The sequence below is a fragment of the Centruroides vittatus genome, unplaced genomic scaffold (genome assembly GCF_030686945.1).
Source record: "Centruroides vittatus isolate TY-2023 unplaced genomic scaffold, ASM3068694v2 contig_290, whole genome shotgun sequence".
NCBI classification, from domain to species: Eukaryota; Metazoa; Arthropoda; class Arachnida; order Scorpiones; family Buthidae; genus Centruroides; species Centruroides vittatus.
In genome coordinates this window covers 1,941,800-1,962,234 of record NW_027121846.1, presented here as the reverse complement: position 1 = coordinate 1,962,234, position 20,435 = coordinate 1,941,800, and the positions used below count along the sequence as shown (strand labels likewise).

Here is a 20,435-nt window from a genome sequence, read left to right as displayed (position 1 = left end):
ATAGTAATCTAACTACTTATCCTGTTCACGGGCATACATCTGATCATGGTGCTATATATCTTGAAGTTCATATGAAATCTGTTACTGGTCAGACTGAACGTTTTATAAAAATTCCGTTATTGACATCATTTATTTATAAACAAGTATCAAATTATATTATCTTTTTTCAATTGACTGGTTGTTCTTAGAATCCTCTTTTCCCACACAAATATTAACTGATAAAATATACGACATACTAGCAGATAGGCCCGGCATTGCTCGGGCAAAAGTAACGATAGCGAAGATTAAGATTAATATCGCGTAGATATTACGTTATAGTCAACCTTACCTTTTTCACAGAATGCAAGAATTGGGTCCCCCCTTTTCCAGACTAATTTGAGAATTTTTAGATGGGTCTAAAATATGTTCGATTTCCCGCAAAAACGAAAAAAAACTGCATCTGTGTCTTGCACGTCGCTTTCGTAACAATGGAAGTGTTTAACACTTCCATTGCTGACACTTCCATTGTTACTTAACACTTCCATCAACAATGGAAGTGTTAAGACTTAATCCTGTCCCTCTCCCCCGTGGGGAGGAATTTCGAAAAATCCCTTCTCAGTGTGCATTCTCGTGACGTACCCTAACTATGTACCAAATTTCAACTTTCAACTCCTAACCGTTTGGGCTCTGCGCTGATTATTATTATTATTATTATCAACTCGTCTCGATTATTTATATAGATTAATATCCATAATAAATAAGATTTTACAATACCGAAAATTTGACATATCCACATACAGCCACATAATTGGATTTTATATTATCTTAAAAAATTACGGAATATCATAAGAAAACAGTGGAAAAAGTGAAAATTAACAGGTAATCCTCGTGGCCTTTACATTCACAGAACACTACTAAAGCAATATTATAGAGAATGCCATATATCTTCATAACTGAGCTGCAATTTGAAAAAAAAAACTTGTAGACTTATAAATTTTCAGTTGTCCTTCTTTCTTTAATATTAGTTAAGAACGGAGTTATATAGATAAAAGCTAAGATCATATATGGAAAGCTTAAGGACAGGAGACCCCGAACTATATACGAACTTTCGAATTTTTGTAAAGCCATTGTATCAAAACGTTACGTGATGGAAACATTTAAGAGATTGTTTTTAGTTGCATCCATAGTTGTTAGTAAAAATCACATCTCAAAGTCCAAACAGTTTTAATAGTTGAAATTTGCAGACCTGTGTAATCCCTCGTTCAATTTTAGGATCTTATTTTTTGCATTCCTAAAAAAGTAATCAAGCATCTTAAAATTTTTATTAGGACCTCCCATTCCCGAGATAACTCGAGAATGGGCGTTAACCCCTTCTCGATTGGTTGATCAATTCAAAAAGTTCTGACTTAACTTTTCCAAAAATGAATGGATTGGTACACATATACATTGTTATCTATGACCTATGCAAATTTCATGAATTATTTTTGCCGCAAAAGTTTTTTATGACGATTTATTAATTAGCTAATTCATTGCGCTATTGTTTTTTATGGGAATTTTTAAATCAAATTAATTAAATCGTTCTAAGCTTCTATTTGAACGATTTGACTTCGGTAAAATTTTTTAAAATGCTATTGGATGTTTTTTATGACACCAGCAAGTTTTTTGTTTTTTATTGAGTAGAATTTTTTTCTCATACCTTTTTTTCGGTCTCCCCCTATTTTAATAGCATAAAATTGGGAAATTTTGTGTTATATTTGAATATATGTGGTAAATTACAGTAGACTCCCCTATAACACGGTAGATATGTTCCGTGTTATATGAATTCCATGTTGTATGAGTCACTTAAATACATGAGCCAATCACAGTCCGGCACGTGTGCAGTTTAGGGGCTACGGCTGTTCGGAAGTTTTTCTTCCATAAAATTAACCGATTCTAGACTAATTTGACTCGAACATTTCCAAATCACGTATAATTTTTTGGGAATAATCCATATAAACTATGCTATAAACAAAAAATTGTAGGATTACTTACCGAGTGTGCACCGTTAGACGAGCCATTGCTTAAGCTTGTTTTCATCGCAGAGCGGCTCATCGAACGGCGGACGCATGTCTTCTGATAAGTTATTTTTCTGCGAAAAATTCGCTGAACTTTGGAGACATCATTAATAAAAATATAATTTTTATGGCCGTTAAATAATAAATGGTTTTTAGTAGGTCCGCTGCTTGTTTAAACTCAACGGTTTGTGCGATGTCCGCTATTGGTCCAGATTCGACCAATCCTGTCGCGACACGAGTCGGCGATGACGTCTTACCGTGTTATACGAGTCTCTTTTAGCGTGTTATACAGACACGATCGCAATTTTTTCGCCGTGTTATACGAATTCGTGTTATATGAACCCGTATTATAGGAGTCTACTGTAGTTCTCCTCCTACTTTAAATCGATCGTCACCTCTGACATACATGAGAATGTCCCGGAAAAGCTGCCACCAGCTGTTCTCAAGGTCAACCGGTTTGTAAACACTAGACTGCCCATGTGAAATTTCACGCCTTGTTAAATGGTAGAATAACACTCCCTGCAGCTATATTTATTAAATAAAAGCATTTTTTTGCATTATTTTAAACTTTTTATATAGTTTTTTTTAATAAAAAAAATTAATTAATTACGGCGAATTACGGAAAGGAAAGCTTGGATTTATGACGGATACGTCGTAATGAAAGGGTTTAATTAATGTAAAAATTATTCATGATAAACCAGCTTTGAGACAGAAAACACTTCTATCGCCAGTAAGCACGGACATTTTAATTGGTCAATATGACAATAATACCAGCTGTGTTCTAAAAAAGTAATATTTCTTATAAAAATTACAATATAATTTAACTATTCACATACATTGAATAAAAATGGAGAAAAATTATTAAGTAACTAGTAGGTAGGCCCGGCGTTGTTCGGGCAAAAGTAACGATAGCGAAGATTAAGATTATTACGTTATAGTCACAAAAGAAAAAGAGTAATTTCATCAACAAACTAAATATTTCTAAAGAAAGGTCGAATTTGAAAATCGAATGTTCTAATGTTCGATTTTCATGACGTGTTCTGATTATATCGTTCGATTTTCATCAAATTTTCTAAAGAAAAAAGGTGGAGAAAAACCGAACTAATCTGTTTAAATTTGAAAATCGAATATGTTCTAACATATTACTCTTTTTCTTTCTTTCTTTTTCTCCAGTGCCCGTAAATCTTGCACGTTGCTTTCTCTTGTTCTCCATTGTTACTTAACACTATCATTGTTACTTAACACTTTGGTGTAATACAATTGCTTAAATTTGGAACCCTGTGTACCAAATTTCAACTTTTAACGCCTAACCGTTTGGACACGTCTCGATAATGTATTTAGAAGCTTTAATCCTGTTCCTCCCCCCCGTGGAGAGGAATTTCGAAAAATTCCTTCTTAGTGTGCGTTCTCGTGGCGTACCCTAACTGTGTACCAAATTTCAACTTTCAACTCCTAACCGTTTGGGCTCTGCGCTGATTATTATTATTATTATTATTATTATTGTAGTATTTATGAAACTGAATAAAAATTAGTGATGAAATTTGCCATGTGTTCGAGTAAATACACTATATAGTTAGTGTTCAAGTTGTATTATTATTATTATTATTACATAATTGAGACGAGTTGATAATACGTGGTACGATCCAAAAGTTCGGGGACTGCAGTAATCTATGACAACAAAAGCATGTATTTGAAGTTACAGCGTATGAAATGGATTCTACCAAACCACCTCTACGTGTTCAGATTAATTTCACCCATGTCATATGATTAAACCGCGAGCGCTGCTGTTTTTTTCCGGAGATAGTTACCTTTGTTCTGCGACGTAATAAAAGCGGAGTTTCAAGAACAACCTCCAACATTAAATTTTGTCAGCGTTTAGGTAAAACACCTACGGAGACTTTAAAATTGCTAAGAAAGGTGTACGGTGATTTCCATGGCGAAGTCGAAATGTTGGAGGTTGTTCTTGAAACTCCACTTTTATTACGTCGCAGAACAAAGGTAACTATCTCCGGAAAAAACAGCAGCGCTCGCGGTTTAATCACATGATATGGGTGAAATTAACCTGAACACGTAGAGGTGGTTTGGTAGAATCCATTTCATATGCTGTAACTTCAAATACATGCTTTTGTTGTTATAGATTACTGCAGTCCCCGAACTTTTGGATCGTACCACGTATATAGATATGTAGAAAATACTCGATTTAACAAAAATTTAAATTTAATATTGTAAATATATTCTTCATAGAAATGAAACCAAATTTTCGTCGGGCATAGCTATATGTATTTGTTTGATTTTAATCATTTTATTGATTAATTTTAACACTTTTAAATATCTTCCATCTTTAATGTTTTTCTAGAAATATAACTGCCATACGTTTGCTGTAATTCGTTATCTATATCTGTTACTACCACTCCAACTGCACTTACTATAAAACACAAAAAATACTTTGAAAACCTTTAATATGCAGTTAAAATTATCACAAACAATCTAACGTTTTCGGTCAACTTTATTGACCTTCCTCAGGATCGAACAAGAACCGTTATTTCGAAAAAATTCTATTACCAAACATAAAATTTAGAACGTTTTAAAAACAAAGCCGCGCAATCTCAGTTCGCTCTTTTACAAATGCATATCGGTCGCTTTCCAAGCCGACGGGACCCTATAGGATTCTCTAAAATTAATACTTTGCTTTTTTTCACTGTATTTACAAATACGCCAAGCCTACTTAAGCTGTTTTCTATTTGCCACTTTTTGTATAATTTCCGCACTGTCCAAATTGATTGACATCTCCGTTTGTGAACACTTGTTTGTGATGATTTTAACTGCATATTAAAGGTTTACGAAGTATTTTTTGTATCTATATCTGTGATCATGGTTACTTTTACCATTAGGCGAACCGCCTAAAGACGTCCGTCTTCCTCATGAACAAAGAAAAGCCACATCATTAAGTAGTGTTAATTAATAAAAAAAAACTTTTTAAATATACATAATATTATTTTTATAAATTTCCATGTGCGGCTGTTTGTGTGTACTTGCGTATAATAATATACATACAGTGGCTTAAAAAATGTTTACATAATTTTTTGAAAATGACTATTGTATCCACATATAAAAATATTCACAGAAAAAAACTATAAAATATTTTATATTAAAATATAAATTTACAGATTTTTTCCCAATGTTACTGTAAAGTTACAAATTCACATCTTTTCCATTTCTTCTTCAATTCGCTCAGTCATTTCCAATGTTCGATAATATGTTATAACCACAAGGAAACAAACAATCTGAAAATTATATATAAAATATCAAATATTCATGTTTATATTATTAAATTAATAAAATCAATACATTTATTTGTGAATAACTTTTATAAATGTAAAAATATATCATATGTTACGTGCGTTGCGATAACTTACATGCAATCCTAGCTTAGCCAGAAGTATAGCTGTACAAATAAGGAGCTGCAATATATATATTGTAGTAAAATTATCTAATCAGAAATTTACAATTTTATATTTAATCCTAGAAATAATAAGATAAATTTTCCATTAATAAGAAAAGCTAACACGGACTTCCTAGACAGTTCCCTTTTTAAATGTAAATATTAGATGAGATGGACCTCTCCGGTACCTCGACAACCTAAACATCCACGGGGATAATTGCAGTTATTTCAACTAAGTTCAGCTACCGTCACACAATGCAGAATCCCAAGCGGATAGCCCTCTCTTCCTCAGTTGATGTCATCAGTGGCCAAAGGGTTCCGCTCCCTGAACACTGGGAGTTCGGTCGTGGATTCGCGCCTTGCCAGTACCAGTTTTTAAAATTCAAAGTAAATCTTACCCATAACGATTCAGAATTAAAATTCTTACCAAAATCTCTCTATGCAATAGTTCCAATACAAAAAAGCCAATAATTGCGGAAAGTTGACAGATCATTAAAATCATGAACCAAATCATCCATGGTATTAAGGCAAAACGCTTTTTCTAGAAAATTATTACAATATTTTAAAGTTTATTATTTTTACATTATTTTGAAATATTCCACTTACCTTAATCACGGCGTACACCAGAAGCAAACTGAATAGAAGGAGTATTAAACAGAATGTTAAAGATGAAGCGTACACCGCAATAACTGAAATCATAACATTTATCGGTTTACTACTTCATTTACATGAGATTAAAATTTTCGATAACTGTTAAAATGAAGAAAGTAAACTATATTATAAATAGCAATATATTTTATTTAAAAACACTTACAATAAGTTTTTGAAGTGGGATGAAATTCGAAGTTAGCCCAAATGACTATGATAGTTATTAAACCGATTGCAGACACAACCTATAAATATATATGCAGACAGTACTTCATATATATATATATAATATATATATAATAACAGCAAGAGAAATAAGAACTAAAAAAATGATCCACCCTAGATTTTATATTTTTTGATTCAGAAGACCTTGAAACGTCGAAAAATGCAAAAAAAAAAAAAAAAAAAAAAAAAAAATCGAACTTTTATCTGTATGTATGGGTGTTAATGTGTTTGTGTGTGGCATCATTTTGTTCACCCTCTTTGAAGCTTAATAACTCCTGTGCTTTGGTCGAAAATTTCTGAAATTTTGCAGGAGGGATGGGGAGATAAAGGGGATCGCGTCATATCTCGAATAGAGTCGGACTTAATGACGATTTTCCTCGTTATTGGCATTTACAATTTTTTATAAAATCCATCCCTACCCTGAAAACGAGCAATTATTTATTGTGACGATGTCACATTGTCGGGCTACAATTTTTAATCATATTTTTAATTTATTTAATTAAAATATATGCTCTCCAACTCAAATCAGTAGTGACTTGCCAATATATATCATACTTTTCCTTTAACAATAGAGGCGTGCCGGACATCTAACACCTTACAGGGGAAATTTTTTTGAATTGAAATAACATGACTTTGAGTTTGCATCGGAAGTTCTTATGTAGTTAATGGAGCCTTCTGTCCCTAAAGGTTTCTACATCTGGTCTTGTCTTTCATCTATCTAACTCCATTCTCGAGATCAAGAGACGGACTACAGTGGGAATTTATAGGTCAACAATTTTTTCCAAATTGCAGATGAATTACGCTTTTTGCCATTTTATAATAATCAAAAATATAAAAAGTTGTGAATGAATGTTCTCTTTAATCCGAATAAATAAATCCGGTAGACTTCCTCACAGCTATCAGGTTAGCTACTCCTTTTTTGGAAATTACAAATGCATTTCGGCCTATTTAGCGTTTAAACCCCTCCTCGGTGTAATGCTACAGAATTATTAAAAATAACAAAAATCTTAGTTAATTTATAAAAACCTGCGTGTAGATGATCTTTACAGACACAAAAAACTTCTTTACATACCTTTGTGTCACGTTTGTGTCTGTAAAGATCATCTACACGCGGGTTTTTATAAATTAACTAAGATTTTTGTTATTTTTAATAATTCTGTAGCATTACACCGAGGAGGGGTTTAAACGCTAAATAGGCCGAAATGCATTTGTAATTTCCAAAAAAGGAGTAGCTAACCTGATAGCTGTGAGGAAGTCTACCGGATTTATTTATTCGGATTAAAGAGACATTCATTTACATTACGTATATACAGCTACCACATCTGACATTATAAAAAGTTTTTTAAAATAAAATATCATAACAGATGGCAACATACACGCAGTTTTAAATGTTGACGGGAAAGTTAAGTAATTCGTTGCTGGAATTTTTTATACTATTTTTCTAACCATAACAAAGATATGGGCAAGGTTTATTTTTTAAAAGGCAAAACGTATAGCGAATTGAATTATTGATTTTCCACGAATGGAAAGGGGAAGAATGAAAGTTATTAGTTTGTTAACAGTACGTTATACATGAACATTTGCTATTCAAAACTGTATCTTGAAACCCATTATTTCCTATATTAAATTCGTAATTAAATCACAAGGTACATCAAATTTTTAATGAGTAGTACAAGTCTGCATTTTTTGCAAAATTAAAGTAGACGTAATTTATTTAAAAAATTGATTTCATGTTTTATTGAAAAATAGTTAAATCGAGAGTCACGGCAGTGACTCTGCGCCTAGTGAAAAAGTCACTGACTGATTATACATTTAGAAATCAGAGTTGCAAATTTTCGAAGGTCAATTTCTCTGACCCCAAACGCGTAAATCTGAATATCTCGTTCGAAATAGAATTGTTTTCTTAGGTAGTGTGCAAAAATTTCAGATTTTTCTATAAAGGGACTGCCGAACTATAAGCAGTTGAAAAGTACAAAAATCGTCAAAAAAGCTGTTTTCTTCTCTTTTTCATCCGGCACTGCAGACTCTCCAAGGGGAGAAACTACCGGGTCTAGAATGTGCAAATTTTAAACTTAAGCTTTTAATGTTATCAGTGAAGTCCTGGCGAAACTTTCGGGTCGATAGGTCAAAGTTTACTGGTGTTCTCCATAAAGCTATTTTACTTTTATCGCTTAATTTTACGCTTGTCAGAAAAAAATTGAATGGAAACGAATGACTTTATTCAAACTGTTATCCACAATAATAAAAGCTCAAATTTATGCACATAAACATGAGAAATTTCACTAGAGCCTATTTTAAAATGAATGCAAATTTTCTTAAAGAAATGTTTCTATGTTTACTACTTAATACGATTAAAAATGTATTACTATTACATGTTATAGTATTAATTCTTTTATTACCAAGCTATTTATTTTATCTTAGGAGTAATATAAACTACAGTAGACTCTCATATAACGCGCTCCGTAAAACGCAAATTCGTACAACGCGACGAAAAAATTGCGACTAGTTCTCATACAGCGCGATAAACAGTCCCGTATAACGCGTAAGATAAATTTAACATTTTCACATAGTTTCTAATTTTTTGTTTAGAAAAGCGAATGTATGCACTTACTCGTTATTTATATATGAATAGTGAAGCTGATAGTTTAAAGAAGTAGCGGTTTATAAAAAAATAATAATACATACTCATTTAAAGATATAAGAGGAAAATAATTTTATTCAACTTAAAATAAAATTATGCACTTCATTGTTTAACATTTATTCACTATCGGAAGTATCAACAAATAAGTTCCAACGATGCCGTTTTGTTAATATTGGTTGTACAGTACAGATTTATTGACAACCGTTACAATTTACAGACTCCTGAATTTGCATAAATTGATCTGTCCCGTATAACGCGATTTCCTACAACGTGGAACGTATCCCCCGTGTTATACGAGAGTCTACTGTATTTTATCCCGTAGTTCATAATTAGATGTAAATGTTTCCTGACATCCAAAATCGATTATAATAAAGACTATTTTTTTAAAAAAAGTCTATTGAATTAGAAGAGTATTCAACATAAAAAATAGATTTGAAATACAGGTAACCCCCGTATAACTCGGGAGTTACGTTCCAAAAAATTGCCGTGTTATGCGAATTCGTGTTATACGAAACAAAGAACTAGTACGAAAAGGGGGATTAGGTTCCAAAAATTAAAAAAACATGCTATTATATTTTCATAATTAAGATAAATATCTTTATTAAAATTTTCTTAAGAAGTGATACATATTAATATAAATTAAATAATGTTTTCGTCGTCATCACTAAGCACTATTAACCGAAAATTTTTAATCTACGTAACTAAAAAAGAGACACAAAGTCTTAAAGTATACTTGTAAAGGTATGGATTGTTCCAACGGTCGGAGGCGCGGTTCAATGCCTAAGAACCGGTGACGGAATAAAGCAAGTATGGAATAAGGGAAAAACATCTGGCAATATAAAACGAGAAGCGTCGAGATCTGGCAACATTGAAACAACTTTCGAGAAGGATCACGTGTATCAACAGAAGGCGAGAAAAAAAAATTTACATACTGTACTTAAGTACTAATAGTTCACGAAAATTGTGCATGAAAATCTGATAGTACGTACGCGTTCGAATGGAAAATGTCAAATGAGGAATCTTTCGTACTTAAAAGCTTTATCACGTTTATTAAACTGTTGTACGGGGATTTCCCTAATTTCAAATTAGATAAAGTTCGCTTTTAATGGTCTTTATTACATTTCATGTAGTACGAGGGTTTTACCCAATTCTCGAAACGTATTAGAGTGAATCCGTGCTATAGAAGTGCCGTGTTATACGGGGATTAACTGTATTAAAATAAAGTTACATGCTTAATTTACAATGATTGATACTTTGATTTATTTAAATTAACTTGAAATAAATTTCAAATGTCTTTGAAAAATAATGATGATAAAAGGAATTTCATTCATTAAATCAGAAAGTGAAGATTAATTTTTACTCTTTAAATGAATAAAAACGATATAAAATATCTATGTTCATATTAACTAAAATATAAAAAAGTGATTTTCTAAACAAATTTAAATTTAATAATAATAATTTAAATAATTACTTACAGTTGTATAAATTCCCGATGCTAGCGAAGCAGTTTTACTGTTTTTAAAGCAGCAACATTGGTGCAGTTGACACTTCATTTTTAACTTTCTAAAAATACAATATACGTTAAAACTTGTCAATGTTCGATAGCACCTTCCGACGATCTAGAATAAACTGAATTCATTCATTTAAAAAAAGGATGTTTAAAAATATCATCATTGGATATTCTACGTATTAAAATTGCGCAAGTTATTTTTGATAGAGTTTCACGAACCCACACATAAATTGGAGAAGGTAAACCCACGCAAAATTGATTCAGCATTCTCAAGTTATATGTGGATTCGTGTAGTAAAGAAAGTTTGTGTATATGTTATGGACCAACTGATTAATATGGACATCATCCACAATGGCCGTGCATTATAAATAATGACGAACAAAATCGGGCACTGTGATAAATTTTACGTTATAACATTAATAAGTCAATATGAATGAAATATTCATATTGACTTATTGGAAAAAAGTGGTGATAATATCTTGAGGAGTGATCATCTGGCAAAATTAGTTTAATTAAAACAGTTAATAATACTTTTATAAAATATTCCAGTTTGTAAGTGAAATTTTCACATATTTTATAGTAATTGCCAAAGTACACTCCGAGACCGTGTCTTCCGTTTATTCTTTTTTTATCTTCACTACTAGGTTCATTAATAGACACAAGGTATTTTTACATCCAGATTAAAGATAATGTAAAAATGCCTTGTGTCTATTAATGCACCTAGTAGTGAAGATAAAAAAAAGTAAACTTATTTTAATAATGAATCTAATTATTATATAATGTCTGTTGATCAATATTAAAATGTTTTGTGTAATTAATATACCTGTATTAATGCTTGTATTACCCATGTAATATGAGCGTTGTTAAAATACATTGTATAATAAAAAAGTTAAGTTTTTAAAAAAATCCAGTTTCTCAAAGGGAATATATTCATAATGTCTATTTAATTTACGGTAATTAATAAATTAATCAATACAGTGGGTAATCGGTCAACGAACAAATCGGATAACTAACACTTTCGCGAAAGATTTTTATGATCGGACAACGAACACATGTTCGGATAACAAACACTTCACTGAACAAACATAAAAAGAAGCGACGGAAATAGCAAATACCGATTGATTTTCTTTTGTCTTCAAGTAACAATTCGAAACTTTTCGGAGCGTGGGAGACGGCAACATCGAGCTCAATCCGATATACTGTACACTGATCGGATAATATTCCTCGAACTTTGAAATACTCCCTTGTAATTCCAGCCTTTTATTTTTCTGACAGAAACAACTCTTTTATAGAATTCGCGAGACTGTCGGGCGGGCACTCGTCAAGTTTTGCACGGGTTTTTATTTTCGAAAGGTGAGAGTATAATAGCAAAGGTAGAAAGTGGGCAGTATGGCTTGAACAAATCTAAAGTAGGGCACAGTTCAATCTTATCTAAGAAAGATACAGTATAATCAATAAGACTCAAGCAGCTAAAGGAGTAACAAAAATCACGTCTGAGAAATAAAGAACATTGAAGAGCTCATAATGGAAACTGAAACGGATCTGACGACAGAAGAACGGCAAGAACTCTTGACTAAAGAACACCAACAAACTCGGCGAAATATGTTTTATTCTGAAAAGGAGGATTAATGCCGATATCTGCTATTAAACATCTTTTGAAGAAGTGGGTGATATCAGCTCAACGTCTTAAAATGGCATACAAACCAGGTTGAGGTTAATAGGCTTGGGGATCTCTACAATTACAAGGCTATTGATTACTTCTGAAAATCCTGAAGAAGAGAGAAAAGCAATCGACATTAGACAGATTCTTTAACCCCCACAAACAAAAAAACATGACTAATAAAAATGCAAGACTGTTTATATATGTATTATTATTATTACATATAAATAAACGTAGTAAGAAAGTATATATATTTTTTTATTTTTTGGGGTCTCCAGAACGAATTAATCAAATTCCCGTACAAACCTATTGATGGTAAATTGATAATCGATTGATATGGTAAATTGATAATCGGTTAACGAACAATTCGGATAGCGAACAAAGTCTTGGAACGGATTATGTTCATTAACCGATCACCCACTGTATTTAACAGACTGTATGGGAGTTTCATACATTATTCGTAACGACCGGACATTGTAAACTAATTAAATGAACTAACTTATTAGTCACCTGCCCTTATATTAATATATAGGCTATATATATTAATAACGAAATGAAAAAACTGCTTTCGTTAAACTAACATAAAAATAGCAATTTCTTATCTACCGTAATAGCTTCGAAATATAGAAAGTTAATTTAGAAATGCTCTTGATATTAAACTTATATTACTTTTTATATTAAATGTATATATAGGTTCTATACTGTATATATATACATGTAATGGTATGTAAATGTAAGCATTAAAGTTTGAAACATTTTAAATTTCGTGAAAAAATCTGTGATGTTAAAAAATTGGCATACATTACTAACATCTGCCACTAAATTTATTACTAATAAATTTAGTGGCAGATGTTAGTAATGTAAAATTTATTACTAAATTTATTACTAATAAATTTATTACTAATGCCTTTCATCTTGCAAGTAAACAGTGTATAGCAAAAATAAATTACAGTGCGCGCGCATGATGACCTTGCATGTTCTTTTTTAAGTCGTATAAAGGCGCGATTGTACAGCACCAACCCACTTGTTGTGAGGTAGTTAAGAGCTTATCTGTAATTAAGAGTTTTCGGTTAGACGTAAGCAGAAAGACTCAAGCCCAAAAAAAATCTTAGCCGTAATATTTACAAATAGATTTAGATGTAATTTCACACGCTAAATCGATCGGTATAAAACAATTCACGTATGACTAACCTTTCAGAAGCTAGGAACGATTATGTACTCGTGTATATTTGTTTCGTTTAATACCTTCGTTATTAAAAAAAACGTGTGCATTCATTGGTATTTAAAAATGCATTACATTGATTCATCATAATACATTCCGTCGACGAGAAAAAAGGACGTTTACGAATGGTGTCATTAACGCAGAGACGAAGTTACAGTTCAGTGACCTACAGGAAGCTTTCCTGACCCGACGTATATCGAGTAAAAACGTTATTGTAACGTCACTTATAAAAAATTCCTTAAATACCACGTAAACAGTACAAAAACAGTCGGCAAGGAAATATAATTATTACATGTAAAATTTTAATAACAAGTACAAAATGTCAGGGTGTCCGCGTTCAGGGACAAACTGAGCACTTGCCCTTCCCTGAATCGAGTAAAACATTTCATAAATTATAAACGTAAAAGTGATTAAGATTGCACTACAAAAGTGCAAGATACGACTAGTATCTGTACTGCAATTTTTACTTTATTAAATTGTAATTTCCGCCAACCCTTTTTACAAAAAAAATGTTATATTTTAAATTGTGTTGGGATTGTCACTTGTGGACATTTTAGACTATTTTACATATTTGTGCAGAGTTGTAGCCTTCAATTAAAGATCATCTCTGCAGTGAAGGATGGTTGTTCCAGGTGATTGGATATGGCGAGCAAGCAAGATACAACTAGTACCGTATTTTACGGACTATAAGACGCACTTTTTTCTTCGAAAAATTGCCTCCAAAATTCAGGTGCGTCTTATAGTCCATAGCATCTTATAGGTATTTTTTTTTTTTTTAAATTGCTTAAAAATTAAGGTGAGTCTTATAGTCCGTAGCGTCTTATAGTCCGTAAAATACGGTATTTGTAATGCAATTTTTACTTTATTAAATTGTAAAATAAATTATATTTAAAATCTAATTTATCGTATTTCTGTTAATAAACGATAAATATTTGATTTTATTGTTTATTAGTATTATTTATTCCTTAATAATAATACAAGATATTGATAGAATAGTTTGAAATAGTGAAATAGTAAATGTAACGATCACTTGGGTTTCTTTTCCCTTTTATTTAGCTGACTAAATAAAAGGGAAAAGAAACCCAAGTGATCGTCAAAGCACTATATTGTTTTTTTTAAATAAATATATAAGTACGACTATACAAAGATAAACCTTTGCTTTTGTCTTTCCTTCTCGCCGTTCACACCATCGGCAGTCCTTAGACGATTCGCAAAATCTCGGAGACGATCTTTCTTTTGAGGCTACTTCCTCCGCAGAAAAAATGTAAAATCAGGTAAAAGCGTCATCTGGTGTTATTGCCACATTCACAATATCACATTTTAAAGTAAAAAATTAATAAAAAGTACATTTTGTACAAAAAGTACAAAAGTTTTATCTTTGTATAGTCGTATTTTTATTTTTATATATTTATTAAATGTAAATAACGCTGGCCATGTGCTTTTTATTAATTTTTTGCACTGTATTGTGTTCAGTAATTAACAAAAAAAAAAAACCAATATAATATAATATACAACACGCACCCGGTTGATATAATTAAGTATATTGTGTTTATATATTTGTATTTTTGTTTATTTCATTTTTCTTTACTTTAATACATGTATTTTAATTAGTTCACTTTAACATTTATATATATATATATATATATATATAATATATGAAAAGAAATTCAAATTTTTGTATCCGTTCGAACAATTTGTTTAAATAACAAATATATATATATATATATATTTGTTATTTAAACAAATTGTTCGAACGGATACAAAAATTTGAATTTCTTTTCACATAATCGTTCGAACCTGGAACCAATACAAAAAGCGTTCCAGAAAAATTCAAAGTACCTGATGATGACCTGCAGATCAGTTGAAAACGTTTGTAAGACAATAAATATTGGTTCTCAGAAACGTAAGGTGTGTGTGACAAAGTATTCAAAGAATCTGAGTGAATATTGCGAAAAGTTGTTCGATTTGTAGAATCATATTGATTTTTGGTAGAAATAACAAAATTGAAGATTACTCAGCTTTGTCAGATATAAAAACAATCCATTTACGCTTAAAAATTAACTGCACAATGTTATTCAAGCAACAGCTTTCTGTCAAAAGTGCGCAGTCACCTGTTATAAGTTCAAGTAATAAATCTGCAGTTTCCTAGAAAAAAATCCAGCAACGAATTGCTTAACTTTCCCGGCAGCATTTGGTGGCGCTATCTGTTAAAATATTTTATTAAAAAGAACTTTTTATATTTTTATTTATTATAAAATAGTAAAATGATTAATTTTGATGGTGTATGGATAGGCTTTATAAAAAAAAAAAAAAAAAAAAAAAGAAAAAATTTTTAAATGCTAATAACCAATAACATCTTCATTAATTCCGTCATACTGAAGATATGACACACGACCCCTTTATCTCTCCACCCCGTCGACTGTAAACCACCAATATTTAATAACAACAATCTTTGTAATAAACAAACCGTCCTGCAAAATTTCAGAAAATTTTCGACCAAAGCACAGGAGTTATTAAGCTTCAAAGAGGGTGAACAAAATCGTGTCCCCCCACACAAAAACAAAATGTAAAAGTCCTGGGAAGAATCATTTTTTGACTGATCGTCATACTTTCTCTCTGTTATATATAACAGAGCCGGAAAAGTAATTACATTGAAGATACATTTTAATTTTCTTTTAAATTAAAATGTATTTCCCAGAGAATTAGAATATAAATAAAAGTGTAATTTCTTATTTTTCTTTCTTGTTTTCTATAAACCCGGCGCAAAAATAAATTCATCCCATTCCATTATTTTGTAAAATATCTTTATTTTCAGGTTTTAATAACTTTTGTATCTTTCTCTTTCTACCTCATTTTTCCCCCACATATTTTTCTCTTTCATCACATTTCTCAACAACTTTCAAAGTATGCCACGTAAAATTCTTCTTTCTTAATACATTCTAGAAAACAGTTTTTTCCATTCACTTTTCTTAATACTTCTTTATTTGTAATTCTTTCAGTTCGGCTTGTCCCTTCCATTTTCCCCCATATTTCATTTTAAAGAATCTACACATATTCCTCTCTTTTCCTCTTAGAATCAATTTCTGCTCATATAATTTTAAGAAAGTTTTTTGTTTATATAGATTAAATTTTTGCTGATGTATAACACTAGCTTTATAATAAAGATTTAATTTAATTATAGTTACGTATTTAAATAATATATTCTATTCTACTGTTTACATTTGAACTAACGTTTGCTGTAATTACTGCTTTGTTACAGCATTTAAATGTTTATTCTGTTGTAAACGTCATTATAATTTCATTTGATTCCAATTGCATCAAACCTCTGTATTAAATTTGAATAAATTTTGTTAGAAATGATCTTCGGAAATTAATGACGTCAACGACGTCTTTTGGAAACGGATTACGTATTTCGTATAATTTAATTCTAAATTTGAGTAAGAAAGAAATAGTCGTTATAAGAAATTTCTAAATTTCTTATAACAAAGACATTATTGTTGACGCAAACAATGCCAAAGAGCAATAAGAATCGGTCTCTTGATTTCTTTATCATTAGGAACGTTCGACTTTTTTGCTCGACAGTATGAACGAAAACGTCTTTAATGTGGATACTATTATTTCTCGACTTTTGGAGTTTCGAAATTCTGTTGAAGGAAGCGAAGTGAGACTAGAAGGAGAAGAGATTCGAGGACTCTGCTACCAAGCTAGAAAAATCTTCTTGAAGCAACCAATGCTTCTGGAATTGGAACCATCGCTTGTTGTGTGCGGGGACATTCACGGACATTACCCCGATCTACTTCGAATATTTCAACTGGGCGGCTGTCCACCTCGCAGCAACTACTTGTTTCTGGGCGATTACGTGGACAGAGGCGATTGGTCACTGGAGACTATCTGTCTTCTGCTCGCCTACAAAATCAAATACCCCGAGACGTTTTTCCTGCTCAGAGGTAACCACGAATGCTCTAAAGTCAATAGAATTTATGGATTTTATGAAGAATGCAGGAAAAAGTGCGGCGTTAAACTGTGGAAGATATTTAATGAGTGTTTCAATTGTCTACCTGTGGCGGCCATCATAGACGACAAAATTTTCTGCTGTCATGGCGGACTCAGTCCTAAGTTAGAGTCTTTAGATGATATACGTCAGCTAGTAAGACCCATCGAAATACCCGAAGAAGGTCTTCTGTGCGATTTACTGTGGTCCGATCCGGAAAAGAATTCTAAAGGATGGCGAGAAAATCGAGACAGGGGTGTATCCGTCACCTTCGGATCGGATGTGGTAGAGAAATTTCTGCTCCAACACAACTTCGACCTAATAATTCGTGCCCATCAAGTGGTAGAAGATGGATATGAGTTCTTTGGTAAACGTCAATTGATAACCCTCTTCTCCGCCTCCAATTATTGCGGAGAGTTCGAAAACGCCGGTGCAATTATGTTCATCGATAAGGACTTGATGTGCTCTTTCAGAATATTAAAACCTTTAAAATAACTTTGTCAAACATATCAACGCAGGTCACCGTTATCTTATACGCTATATGATTCGATCGAACAAATTTTGATGACGCAAATTGCAATTATCGAATTAATCGTAAAATTGATACTTTTTGTTTTAAATAAACTTCGGGTTTCTGTTCTTCATGCCGAAAATATCTTTTATTTTTATACGATAATTTGGCTTATACAATTCATTAAGAAAGCCCCAGTTGGGGCGTTAAAATTATAAGTAATAACTCGAACATCCTACAGCATGATCTAGGTAAACTTACAGACAACCTTCGTAATCTTAATCTCACCATTAATCTAAATAAGGATCCGTGTATTTTGTTTTGATAAAAACACATCCTGATTTTAAATTCAAAGTTTCAACAGTATTCTTATATTTGTCAGTGCTGTTATTATAGTCGATGAAAAACTCACCTAGAAACATTATATTGTAAAATAATAAAAGGTTTGACAATTCGTACAGGAATATTGTGGAAAAAATGTAGCAACTTCTTCCAAAGTTGCTTTAAGCCCCATTTATTTTACAAATTTTCAAACGAACATTGATTACAGTATACCTAAGTGTATATGGGCTACTGCTTCTAACACTCCCATAAACAAAATCGCTAAGCAATTTCTAAAACGTATCTTCTGTAACAAGCTTGTCAACTTGCTATTTACCGATTCTTCTAATGTCGCTCATACGTCTCCAAATATTCTTGATGGAGTTACAATTGGTTGATTATTTGTTTTGTTAAGGTACGGCAATACGCCTTAACAATGTGCGTTGCCGTATCTTAACAAAATAAGCTAAAGGTTCACCCACTTTGAAGCTTAATAACTCTTGTGCTTTTTGTCGAAATTTTCTGAAATTTTGCATGAAGATTTGTGTATTGGGAATTGATGTTACAAAATTTTGGTAATTAAGGGTCGAGGGGTGGGAGACAAAGGAGTAGCGTCATATCTCAAGTAGAGTCTGACGTTTTAATGACGATTTTACTCTATTAGAATTTACGTTTTTTTTTTTTTTTTATAAAACTCAGCTCACTCTCAAAATTAAGTTTTTTTGACATTTTATAATAATTAAAATTATAAAAAGTTTTTTAAAATAAAATATCGTAACAGATGGCGCCACCGAATGTCGCCGGGTAAGTTAAGCAACTCTTTGCTGGATTTTTATTTTTATAAAATTTAATTGGGTGTTTGCCTTTGTTAATGTTGGGTTAGCCAGTTTTGTCACTGGGCAACGCCATGTATGATTTGCATAAAGAATAAACAACTATTTTTATTAAATTTATAAAAATTTGAATATTAAATTCTGTATACTGTATAATTTATTATAGAAATATATATATAATTCACATAATCACAGTAAATCCCCCTATAACACGGGTTCATACAACACGGATTCGTATAACACGGCAAAAAAATTGCGATCGCGTTCGTATAACACGCTAAAAGAGACTCGTATAACACGGTAAAACGTCATCGCCGACTCGTGTCGAGACAGGATTGGTCGAATCTGGACCAATAGCGGATATTGTACAAACAGTTGAGTTGAAACAAGCACTGGACCTACTAAAAACCATTTATTATTTAACGGCCATAAAAATTATATTTTTATTAATGATGTCTTCAAAGTTAAGTTATTTTTTGCGAAAAATTCGCCGATCAGGAAACACGCGTCCGCCGTTCGATGAGCCGCTCCGCGACGAAAAGAAGCTTAAGCAATGGCGTCGTCGAACGGTGCACACTCGGTAAGTAATCCTACAATTTTTTTTATAGCATACTTTATATGGATTATTCCCAAAAAATTATACGTGATTTGGAAATGTTGAGTCAAATTAGTCTAGAATCGATTAATTTTATGGAGAAAACCTTTCAACCAACCGTAGCCCCTAAACTGCACACGTGCCGGGCTGTGATTTGCTCATGTATTTAAGTGACTCGTACAACGCGGATTCATATAACACGGAACGTATCTACAGTGTTATAGGGGGGTCCACTGTACTGAAATCTGATTAAAATTCTTATTTGACATTTGTGACAATGCCAGAGTGCCCCTTATGCTTCGGTACCACGAGATTGAAGGGTCGACACCGCGTTTGCGATAACTTGTTCGTCAGGACTGACACCACTGGGTTTTTAAGTACAGACACAGAAACCTTGGCGGCCTCTAATTTCGCTTTTTACACGCGAGCGGTCGCATTTGTAAGCGCTCGGATTCGGGATGGAGATGGCCTGAGAGACGACTGGAAAAAGCGCACGCTACTACGAATTTAACAATTAACAATACCCGTTTATTTATCGACTATATTTTCAGTTTCCTATAAAATTGGCCAACATCGGCTAAACGTACTTCACAAAACAAGGAGAAAAGAAGTCTTATCCCTAACATCGCGACCCTAACCGCGAGAGAGAGAGTTTATAATCTGTCGTGCGTTGGTAAAAGTTGATTCCTTGGGGAATCGCAGAATCATCGGATCGCTGCTGATCCGCCAGGTGGTTCGAAAGGTACTTCGATGAATCGAAAGGAGAGAAATCTTTTTCCGTCTTGAGAGGGCAGAGGATCGGC

General features: G+C 32.3%; 2 protein-coding genes across 2 annotated transcripts; one reads left to right on the top strand and one right to left on the bottom strand.

Annotated features, from left to right (window-relative positions):
• Positions 1–5,160: 5,160 nt before the first annotated feature.
• On the bottom strand, positions 5,161–14,592 carry LOC136972399 (uncharacterized). The gene is made up of 7 exons (XM_067266989.1): positions 14,535–14,592; positions 10,465–10,552; positions 6,290–6,368; positions 6,082–6,164; positions 5,903–6,016; positions 5,450–5,494; positions 5,161–5,317 (listed from the first exon to the last, which is right to left on the bottom strand). Exons 2-7 carry the CDS (start codon positions 10,540–10,542, stop codon positions 5,234–5,236), a joined length of 483 nt encoding a protein of 160 aa, XP_067123090.1. The 5' UTR covers positions 10,543–10,552; positions 14,535–14,592; the 3' UTR covers positions 5,161–5,233.
• A 2,290-nt stretch (positions 14,593–16,882) lies between these two features.
• Positions 16,883–17,952, top strand: LOC136972443 (serine/threonine-protein phosphatase PP1-gamma catalytic subunit B-like). Its single transcript, XM_067267045.1, has one exon. It carries the CDS (start codon positions 16,965–16,967, stop codon positions 17,865–17,867), a length of 903 nt encoding a protein of 300 aa, XP_067123146.1. The 5' UTR covers positions 16,883–16,964; the 3' UTR covers positions 17,868–17,952.
• Positions 17,953–20,435: the final 2,483 nt, after the last annotated feature.

Coding starts and splice junctions, on each gene's coding strand:
- LOC136972443 (XM_067267045.1), top strand. CDS start 16,965: ATGAACGAAAACGTCTTTAATGTGGATACTATTATTTCTCGACTTTTG.
- LOC136972399 (XM_067266989.1), bottom strand. CDS start 10,542: ATGAAGTGTCAACTGCACCAATGTTGCTGCTTTAAAAACAGTAAAACT. Junction 5,495..5,902: donor TATTGCATAGAGAGATTTTG/GTAAGAATTTTA, acceptor TATATATTGCAG/CTCCTTATTTGTACAGCTAT. Junction 5,318..5,449: donor TGGCTAAGCTAGGATTGCAT/GTAAGTTATCGC, acceptor TATAATTTTCAG/ATTGTTTGTTTCCTTGTGGT.